General features: G+C 44.4%; 2 protein-coding genes across 2 annotated transcripts; one reads left to right on the top strand and one right to left on the bottom strand.

Moving 5' to 3' along the window:
• Nucleotides 1–554: 554 nt before the first annotated feature.
• Nucleotides 555–4658, bottom strand: LOC128940030 (ras-related protein Rab-18-B-like). Its single transcript, XM_054281355.1, has 7 exons — nt 4552–4658; nt 4426–4481; nt 4027–4088; nt 3586–3658; nt 2537–2712; nt 2143–2239; nt 555–1296 (listed from the first exon to the last, which is right to left on the bottom strand). The coding sequence occupies exons 1-7, from the start codon at nt 4614–4616 to the stop codon at nt 1121–1123; spliced, it is 705 nt and encodes a 234-aa protein (XP_054137330.1). The 5' UTR covers nt 4617–4658; the 3' UTR covers nt 555–1120.
• A 61-nt stretch (nt 4659–4719) lies between these two features.
• Nucleotides 4720–10615, top strand: DUSP3 (dual specificity phosphatase 3). The gene is made up of 3 exons (XM_054281339.1): nt 4720–4887; nt 7930–8156; nt 9606–10615. The coding sequence occupies exons 1-3, from the start codon at nt 4766–4768 to the stop codon at nt 9809–9811; spliced, it is 555 nt and encodes a 184-aa protein (XP_054137314.1). The 5' UTR covers nt 4720–4765; the 3' UTR covers nt 9812–10615.
• Nucleotides 10616–10838: the final 223 nt, after the last annotated feature.

Here is a 10838-nt window from a genome sequence, read left to right as displayed (position 1 = left end):
TGTATTAACAAAAGGCACAAGTGACATCTGAAATTTTAATTTATTTTAATCTAAGTTAGTAAAAATACAATATTGCCATTAAAAGTGTAAAAGACAAAAAGGTAACTTCATAGTGGGGTTGGTGACAGACACCCAAGTGCAAAGTCTCCCATAGGCAGCACATTTTCTGTGAAATTGAGTTTTATCAATTTCTGATAACATTTTTATCAATTCTGATAAAATTTTCAATTTTATCTGTGGTTTCTGGAAGAGAGCAAGGGTTTGCAGAGACTCTCAGTGACTGCAAAACCACAGCCCAAAATGATGAGTGCACCTTATCCCTGACCCTCAGTACAGCAATCACCACAGTGTCCTGCACTTTTCCTGACAATGTTAAAATACACATCCTCTTCATCACAGCCCCAAAATTAATCCCTGATCCTCAGTGCAGAGAGAACAGCAATCACCACAGTGTCCTGCACTTTTCCTGACAATGTTAAAATTCACATCCTCTTCATCACAGCCCTAAAATTAATCCCTGATCCTCAGTGCAGAGAACAGCACAGGGTCAACCTTCAGTGTCCTGCACTTTTCCTGACAATGTTAAAATTCACATCCTCTTCATACAGTCCCAAAATGAACCAGTAACTCAGCTTACTGTCTGGGCACATGTGATTGCAATTTTGACTTTTTAAAACCATCCAAAATCAGGAAACTCTGTCCACTGATCAAACTCCTGCTGAGTAACTACATGAAGGTGACTTGGGTGCCTCAAAGCCTCCTATGCCATCCAAGGCAAAAGAAGCTTCTCAATAATATTCCAGAATTTAATACCAATTAATTTATGCTGAGGCAGGAATTCCAGCAAAAGTCCATGCTGAATGTCAAACAGCAAAAGCACAATTCTCTAAGCAGCACTATGATTTAATAGTGAAAAATCTGAGAGCTACCAGAAAAATACCTGCAGGCAGCAGTTGTGCAAAAGGGAAGGAGAAACTGTATTTTGCTAATGAATAAAAATGTATTTTACTAATGAGTTTGTGGTTTGCATCTGCACAACTGATGGCACAGATTGGTGCTTGGAATCCCATCCCCACCCCTTTTTTTTTCCTCCAGTCAGGCAGAACAGCCAGCTGTACATTTAAATAAGGTCACAGTAGGCACCACATAACCCCTTATGCTGCTGTGCTGAAGATTCTATGAGCTGGATTCCCTTTTTCCCTGTGCCCTTATCCCAAAGATCTGGAGTCTGCAGGATCTTTATGACCAGCTCCTCAAAGGCATGGTGCACTCCATCCTGGGTCTTGGCACTGGTCTCTGAAGAAAAGGGGAAAAAATATTTTATCTTATTTGCAGAGAGTATATTCCACTTAGAAAAATGTATTTTGGGACCAGAGAGAAGATGGGAGTTTTTTAATGAGTGAACTTCCTCTTCTTTTTCTCTTAAATGTACACTTAAGTTGAATAGGATAAACAGAAATACATCCCAGTCTGAAGTATCGCATTTTTCCACCAAAAAGAAATCCACAGTTGCCCATTTTCTCCATAATGGAGAAAAAGAAATTGTTCTCAGGTTGTGACAGTAAATCTAGAAGATAATTATTCCACAACCAAACTGAGAAAGAATACAGAGGGAATTGCATGTTGTCCCCTATGTGTCTGAATTTCTCCTAGAAATCTTTTCAAGAAACTTTCTCTTTAGAAACTCCCGCCTTTATATCTTCACATTGTACATTTTATTGTTGCTCTAAGAATATTGTCATTTATGTAGCTGCAACAGAAACTTGGAAATGAAAGATCAGCCAATGTCCTTGCAGACATCAGTAAGGAGGAAAATTTCAGTCTTCTGGGCTCTGAATTAAACAATCCTGCTAGTTTCAAGAGAATATAAAATTTATGCCTGTAAAGTATATGCAGTAAATCTCTGTTTCTGTAAAAAAAATCTCTGTAAATTCTCTGTTTCAGAGAAAAATGCTTCTGGTCAATGCAGAAGCTGAAACCTACATCCCTGCACAGGAATTACAACAAAAGGAACTCATATTAATTAGGTATTTTAAAAAAAGGTTTAACAACCCATCAAGCTGAAAAACAATTGTACATTCATGCTTGGCAATACCAAAATAAACATTTGAATGTGGAAGTTTTTGTCCCAGAGGTTCATACCTATAAAAAGCAGTGAGTGTTTCCTGGCAAGCTGGAGCCCTTCTTTTCTCTCCACGCTCAGGCTGCAGAGACAGATGACGAACATGACTGAAATAAGCTACACTTGCCACTTTCAAAAAATACCCAGAAAAGCAGCACTGAAATGAGAACAAAACCTCAAAAATGACGTTTTGTTGAAAGGAAAAAAATGTCTGTGATATGTATTAATCAACTGGAGTTTCCCACTCTGTAGTTCACTGCCAGGCTGGCTGTGTTACTTACAGCACTCACCTCACATTTACACCCTGTGATGAATAAATAATCCAGAAATGGAGCCTTCCCAGCTGAGCTGCAGAGTGAATTACCTCCTGACACAACAGCTGTGTTACTTACAGCACCCACCTCACATTTACACACTCTGATGAATAAATAACCCAGGGAAGAATGGAAAAGGATGCATTCCCAAACCAACCTTATCAGTTTTATTGCCAATCAACATCTTCACAGTGCTGCTGGGGGTGGTGTACATCTCCAGCTCATTCAGCCACCTTCCTAGTCCTGTGAAAGTTGCTTTTCTTGTAATATCATACACTGAGAACAGAGGAAAAGGAGTTTAACAGCTGTAGAGCCTTGGACAACATTTCCTTCATTGTCACAGAATTTAGTCCATCCACACTTCCTAACTACTGCCTGGAAAAAACAAAAGGTGCTAGGGAACTACAGAAAGAGGCATCAACCCACACTCCTCCCACAGCTGAACACACTGGGCTGTGCTCCCTCAGGATTACAGAACACAAACACCTCTATTGGTAGCGCTGAATTAGGCCACAGAGAATATTTTAAAAAAGGTATTTTGTCAGCTAATTTCATGTATAAGTACATGCACACGCTGCTGGTAAAACATGGACTGAGTTCAAAGCCACTTTTGGGTACTGGTAACTTAATAACTGCATTTACATAAATCACTAAAGTTTAAAAATCACAGAAAGAAAATTTTGTACAGCAAAGTTAAGGTTAGTATTCACAAATCCTGAAAGGAAGAACCCCCTTGTTTTCTAATTGCTGTTGTCACATAGAAAGGGCTTTGTGTACAAAACTCAAGTTCTTACCATAATCACAACAATCACATCAATAGTTTCTGGGGGGAAAAAAAGCAAAATCATGGGGAAAAGAACACAACACAACCCCTGATTAGCCTTATTACCAGAAAACCACCCATGTGATAGCTACAAAGCTAATAATTCATCCAGTCAACAGCCTGCAGCATGACATCTCTGTCTTTTTAATTTAAGCAATAAATTGAAGCAGCAATATTTCCTGCCTGTGGTTTTGCATACCCAGTGTTTGAGCCATAATTATTCCTCTGATTATCGTGGATAACTTCCTTCTGCAAGGACATGCACATTTAGGAGAAATAAAGCCCACAATTTCTGTAATCATTCTTTTCTTCCATTTATTTCATACCTAAAACAACCCCTTGAGCTCCTCTGTAGTAACTGGGAGTCACTGTTCTGAAACGCTCCTGTCCTGCTGTATCCTGCAGAAGGAGGGGGGAAATAACCCCAAACACACAACATCAAATACATTCAGAACAACAACAACAACAAAAGGTATTTTAAACTAAACAAGATAAGCAAATTTAAAATCTTAAATCCTGAGCAGTAAGGAAAACATGAAATGGAAGGAAGTCCCAAACCTTAACTAAGGAAGACTTTAGAAGTGGTTCTGTTTGTCTGCAGCTCCTGCTGTACCATCACGACACTCATGAAATCTCAGCATGAGGAAGACTTCAGCAAAGAGAGAGGAGGAGCAGGAAGGAAGCGAGGAAACCACAAAAACGAGCTCTTGAAGCTTGCACACCTCTCAAAACCCAACACACCCCCATCTGTCTGGAACAAAACCTACCCATATGGCCAGCTGCACTGCACGGCCGTCCACCAGCATTTTCTTCACTTTAAAATCAATACCTGAGAGTTAGAAAGGGACGCTCGTCAGAAGGAACTGCTGAAAAAGTTCGGCACCCGAACACCCTGGCAGCGCCCGCATCTGCACGATCCTGGCTCCGGACCCCAAAACGAAGAAGCCCAGCAAGAAGGAGCCCAGCAAGGAGCCCAGCAAGAAGGAGCCCAGCAGGAAGAAAGGAGCCCAGCAGGAAGGAAGGAGCCCAGCAGGAACGAGTCCAGTAAGGAGCCCAGGCAGGAACGAGCCCAGCAAGAAGGAGCCCTAGCGGGAACGAGCCCAGCAAGAAGGAGCCCAAGCGGGAACGAGCCCAGCCCCGGGCGGGCGGGCGGACCTCGGGCTCACCGACGGTGGGTGTGAGGCGCGGCTCGAAGGCGCCGTCCGTGAACCTCCGCAGGAGGCTGTGGGGACAGAGAGCGCGGCCTCAGCGCGGGGCTGCGCTCGGGGCTCCCCCGCGGGCCGCTCCAGCACCTGGACTTGCCCACGCCGCTGTCCCCGAGCAGCAGCAGCTTCAGGGTGAGGCCTGCGGGCTCCATCCCGCAGCGCTCCGGGCCAGGCACCGCCGCTGCGCTCCCCGAGCGGCCCCCGCTGCTCCCGGCGGTGCGGCCCCGCCTCGGAGGCGGCGGCCGGGGCCGGGCGGGGCGGGAGCGGGCCGGGCTGGAGCCGCAGCGCCAAGGGCTCGGCCATGGGCGATTTCCAGCTCTCGGTGGAGGAACTGAACGAGCTCCTGTCTAACGGGAGCGGCTGCTACAGCCTGCCCAGCGCGCACAGCAACGAGGTGGTGCCGCGCATCCACGTGGGGAACGCGTGAGTGCGCCGGAGCGGGGGCGCGGGGCAGGCCCGGCCTGGGCGGGCACGGGGGGCGGAGGGGCCGGGCCGGGCCGGGCTGGGCCGGGCTGGGCTGGGCTGGGCTGGGTGGGGTGTGCGGAGGGCCCGGGCCGGGTGCGTTTCCTGGCGGGCAGAGGCGCAGGGCCGGACCGGGTGCTGTGTGTGGAGAGGCCGGGCCGGGCCGGGCCGGGCCGGGTGCGGTGCCCAGCGGGCAGTGAGGCCGGGCCGGACCGGGTGCTGTGTGTGGAGGGGCCGGGCTGGGCCGGGTGCGGTGTCGGAGGGTGGAGAACTCGGGCCGGGCCGGGTGCGGTGTGTGGAGGGGCCAGGCCGGGCCGGGTGCAGTGCCCGGAGGGTGAAGAACTCGGGCCGGGCCAGGTGCGGTGCCCGGCGGGCAGTGAGGCCGGGCAGGGCCGGGTCGGGCCGTGACCGTCACCGAGCAGCTCCCGGTGCTCCGAGCCCCGGGCAGTCAGGCTGCAGGACGGGATCTGCTGGATGTCAGCGGGGTTTATTTTTTACGCCACATCATGGTTTCAGTTATCCGGTCCTATCCTGCTTGTGAAAAACGCCAATCACTTGTTTTTAAAATGTTAAAAGTTGAATAGTGGTAAAATGGCTATAAAAATAGTAACATAATTGGAGTAATAATAATTTGGGCAATTTGGATTAGGATAATATGAAACAATAGAAACAAAGAGTTACAGAGGATCTGGGTACCTCTTTCTGGGCAAAATAAGCCCGAAAAAGGATACCCGTTAACCGAGGATTAACCCTTAAAAGCAACAGCCTGTTGCATATTCATACACCTCATACATGATGCAGAAATTCCATTTAAACACGGGATTCTGTCTGGTCAGTGTCAGCTGCTTCCTCTGAATCCTGACAGCGTCGTCCTGACTGAGCGAGGCAGGAAGAAGTTAGTTTCTCCTGATAATGGAGCAATAAATTCTCTTTCTCTGAAAGATTCAGGTGTCCTGTGGCTGCTATCTCAGTGTGAATCCTTTCTTTAGAAAAAAAGTATCCTACAAAGCATAGTTTCCATTTTAACATTTTGTTATAACCTAAAACCATATTAAACACACTACTTAAGAGAATTAATACAGCATTACTTTCTAACACAACACATATAACACTCATTTTAATATTTGCGAAAAGCCAATCCTAAAGTTCACATTTTTCACACTGCTGATTTTCCATTCCCTTTTTGGTCCATCTCTGTGCACTTCTTCCCTGTGAAATTGGGATTTTTTTTTAAAATACACTGGATCCCTGTACTTATTTTAGGTTTTTACCTCTTAAAGAAGTACAAGTCAAGATCATAGATTGTCACTAACTTACTCCTAAGGCAAACCAAATTATATTTGTTACTGCCAGGACATTCACATCTAGAAATGGGACTGAAATCATCCAGTAGCGAGCCTGATGTCTGACACCACCATCTCCTTCATATTTGTAGTAGTTATAAAATAGTGGTAGTAGTTTTTTCCTAGGGAAAAAAGGAAGTCATAGCTTGCAAGCTGATTTGTGCAGTAAATAATTTAAAAATAACAATCTGTTGCCACATTCAACCATGATTTCAGGATAGGAGTTCCTGTTGATGCTGAACACTCAGATGTATGCTGGTCTATATAATGTTAATTAAACCATATTCTCACCCTACTAAGCATAGGAACTCACCACTGAATTAACACTTTTTGGTTTGGCCTTGCTCTGTAGGATTTTTGTGTTGAAAGCAGAATTCTCCAGACACTGAAACTTCTCCCCTGGCACAGATGATGTCCTGCCAGATGGAAAATCTGTCAGCATTTGTTTGGGTAATGAAGTCTTACAAATATTTGGTTCATTGCCATAGTTGCTTGGCACAGACAGCAGAAAATGTAGAAGCTTCAGTCATGCATAAATCTTCATCTGCTTTCACTAGAATTTAAGGGGTGTGCAATCATCAGGAAGAAAGAAATTCTCAAGATGTTCATGGCCTTGAATTACATCAAAATTGTGAGTGAATGGACTCAGAGATTCATATAGATGTAAACTGAATAATTTGGGTGTTTATTTTTTTAGATTAGTAAGTGTCCAGCCAAAAGCCCTGGATGCATTGTCATCTCACAGAAACTTATCTAGAATGATACTGCACAAATGCTTATCTGGAGCTCAGCTTAATATTAAGACCTCTTGTATTTGCAATTTATGAGTTGAGCTGTGGGGAGTTTTAAAAAAATATTTGTTTCCATATCCAGTTAAACACATACTGAAAGCTGCTTTTAAAAACAATCTGTCTAGGCTACTTCCTTTCACACAGTGTGCAGGAACTGAGTTATCCTTCAGCTAAAGGATCTCTCACATTCTGCTGATGTTGGCCAGTGGGGCTTAGATTTTACTAGGAGACCACACAGAGTGATAAAACATGTGGGGTTTTTTATTTCTCTGGAGAGTGAGGGAAATATTGCAACTGACATAAGGAAATATTGCAACTGACATAAGGAAATCATCAGACTCAGAATGAAAAGTAGTGGGATTATGGCAAAAAAGGAGTCAATGCTCTCCTGATATTCCTTTATGGTTAGCTCCTCTTACTGTAGATTGCATCCCAGGGCACAAGCTGAGGTTGGTGCATGGTCACTTGTGTTACTGAGCAGGGTTGTTTAACTGGTTTTTAAATCATTTTATGTGGATAACTGTTAACCTTAGAAGTTAACGTGTTATTATCTCCAGTATCTCCCTACTTTGGTCAGAATTTTATGTTCAGAAAGTTAGAATTTTATGCCACAGTAGGATCTAACAGATGCAGATTCACTTTCATATGTGCATTCCTCAGTGTCAGACAAGAAATCAGCATTCTCTCATGCTCAAGTAAGGGACCATGGCTCTGAATATTTTTGTGAATTTATAACCTGTAGCTAATTCACTTTCTGGGCACATTTGGCATCTATTAACAGAAAAATCCAAGGGCTTGGTTCTCAATACCTAAATACTGAGATGATTCACCAAATTCTAATCATTTTCTTGACACTTTTTGTCATGCAGGTTCATAGCCAAGAACATAACGAGGCTGCAGCATCTGGGGATAACCCATGTTCTGAATGCAGCAGAGGGGAAATCATTCATGCATGTGAACACTAATGCAGAGTTCTATGAAGGCTCAGGCATCAGATACCATGGCATTAAAGCTAATGATACACAGGAATTTAACCTCAGTCGCTACTTTGAGGAGGCAGCTGATTTTATTGACAAAGCCCTTTCCCAGAAGGATGGTAAGGCAAACTGAAATACCTTTCTACCATGTTTTCTGTGCACTGCATAGGTTTCTTAGTCATTTGCTGTTTAAAATGCTTCTTTGCTCTTATTATTCACAGAACAACCAAGGGAAAAATTCAGATAAAGGCCCTGGATCAGGCACAAGAAGGCACAGCTTTGTCATGTGTTTATACATGCAGGTCTCCAGTACCTGGCAAAGGGAATTCTGTAGGGGTGACTTTGAAATGAGGAACAGCTGCTGCATCTTATTATAGTTTCTTTCTGGGAAGAGATGTTTTTACTTTTCCTTAGATATTTTTAGTTTTTTTCTTCTTCTTTTCTAATAAAATATTCTTTTAAAAATAAGTTAAGGGCCTAAAAGTGGTTTAAGGACATTAGAAATTACAATTTAAAGGCAGAATTGATATAAGTAATACAAATACTGAAGAGTAGTCACATAACCTGTTACATGGGGTTTTTTTTCAAATGTACAGTAAGAATACAGACTGTCACCTTATAGTTTTTATTACATTAAGTTATAATATTATTTTATGTGTTGATTGCCTCTATTTCCTAGGATTGCAGGAAAGCTGAAGGTCATATTTGCAATGTTGTTTATTGCCACATTTCTCCGTAGTGTGTTTCCTCAGAGCAGAAATCCTAGGACATAGTGCAGTGGGACAGATGGTGTTTGTGTTGTCTAGCTATTTCAACATTCCAGTTATTTCTGCACATGCCTAATTTCCTTCTTGCTTCGTGACTGAGCATTGAATAGGAGGAATGAGAACTCCCACAATTCTAGAAGTTCTTTCTCTGAAATGGGCAAAGGCGTTCTGGAGCTGTGATGTGGGTTTTGACAGATGGAAATAAATTCTTCATCCAGTTTGGTGGAGTATGAAAAATTCTAAAAATTAAATGCAACTCTTGCAGTTAGCACTGTGACTCGCTGAAACAGTCTGCAAGAGGAGAGAAGGTTTTGCTGTGCCATGACTGTACCTGCTGAGTGTAATCTCAAAAGTTTCAGGGTCAGTAAATTCAGAGTCAATCTGGATTTGCAGCAGTTCCATTTGCTGGCTCTTTCAGTCTGAGCAGTTGTTTACCACACCTACCACTGTTTTTTTAATGTGGTAAACCAGGAGGAGCCTTGGAGCTGGGTGATGTTGGAGCCAGTTTCAAGATTAACTGGCTACTGCAAATTATTAGTTTTGTTTGACATTGAAGTGTGTGACCCTGGCCTGCTGTAACCTCTTGGATGGAATAAACTGCATTTTGGAGAGCTGCCTGGCGTCCCACATCCCTCATTTTGGCTCTTACAGACACACTTGGCGCCCAACGTGGGGCTCAAAGAGTCCCATGCTCTACCGGCTGACACTTGGCAACTTTTGTCCTTCCCAACCCCCATCACCTATTATTACATTTCCCGTTGCTTTGCAGCCTAACCCTGAGCTGTGGCTGTCTCCCTGCAGGCCAGGTGCTGGTGCACTGCCGCGAGGGCTACAGCCGCTCGCCCACGCTGGTCATCGCCTACCTGATGCTGCGGCGCGGCATGGACGTGCGCAGCGCGCTCTGCGCCGTGCGCCAGCAGCGCGAGATCGGCCCCAACGACGGCTTCCTCCGGCAGCTCTGCCAGCTCAACGAGCGCCTGCTCAAGGAGGGCAAGGTCAAGCCCTAGAGCACAGCGCTGCGCTGGTTCTGTTTTCGGTTTCTCAGAGATTTAGAGGATGGGTTAGGCGCTTTAGAGACGCGAATTTCAACCGCCCGGCTGGAATTGCTGCTTGTCTAGTGAAAATGTCCGTCTGGAACTCTGTGATGTTTTCGAGATGGGACAAAATTGTGTCGCTGTTTGGAGCTGTTGCCATCAAGGGATGTTTGTAGAGGGGTGACTCAGCTGTCTTCACACACATTTCAGAGCCCCTGCAGGTTCCATAGCATATGTGGTTTGCATTGACATTGAATGTGATTTGTTTAAGCTTTGTCTTTAGTTGTCTCACCAGTTCAGGAGCACATAATCACAGATTGATTATATGCAGCTGCTTTTGTTGAAGAGCTCTGGGTGTCAGGGGCACAGACCCAAATCTGACTCTGACATGAGTTCAGGATGAACACAGTTTTATACCCTTATTATATAACTCCATATTAATTATTAAACTTCAGTTGTTCTATTGTATACATTGATTTCATCCAAGCATGGATCCTTGTAATTTGATGAGCCCTTGGGGGACACTGGACTGGGACTGTCCCAGTGCCACTTCCAGTGTCCCCAGTGCCACTCCCAGTGTCCCCAGTGTCCCCATTTCCCTGTTCCCAGTGCAAACTGGAGCTGGTGGTTGGGTCCCTGGCGTCCTGCATGGAGCTGGTGCTGAGGACAAGCCCTTGGGGACACTGGGCTGGGACTGTCCCAATGTCCCCAGTGCCACTCCCAATCCAAAAATCCGATACATTGATTTCATCCAAGCATGGATTTTTGTAATTTCTTGTTACAAATAAACAATGATTATATCCAATTACCAAACAATGATCACATTTAACAATCGTATCATTTGTCATGTAACAATCATATCTTTTATCTTGTTCATTAAATGATTATACAGCTGCAGTTTCACATGATCCATTAAAGCCTAACGTTTTCTGAGGGCCTCTCCTAACGTTTTTCCAGGCCCAGCCTTTCTTTCCAACTCCCCTGAATATCCCATGATTTT

This window comes from Melozone crissalis, unplaced genomic scaffold (assembly GCF_028551555.1).
Source record: "Melozone crissalis strain CALT ecotype California unplaced genomic scaffold, PUWL_Pcris_2 ptg000032l_1, whole genome shotgun sequence".
Taxonomy (NCBI): Eukaryota; Metazoa; Chordata; class Aves; order Passeriformes; family Passerellidae; genus Melozone; species Melozone crissalis.
Note: the sequence above shows the minus strand (reverse complement) of the source record. Positions and strands in the feature narration are given on the sequence as shown.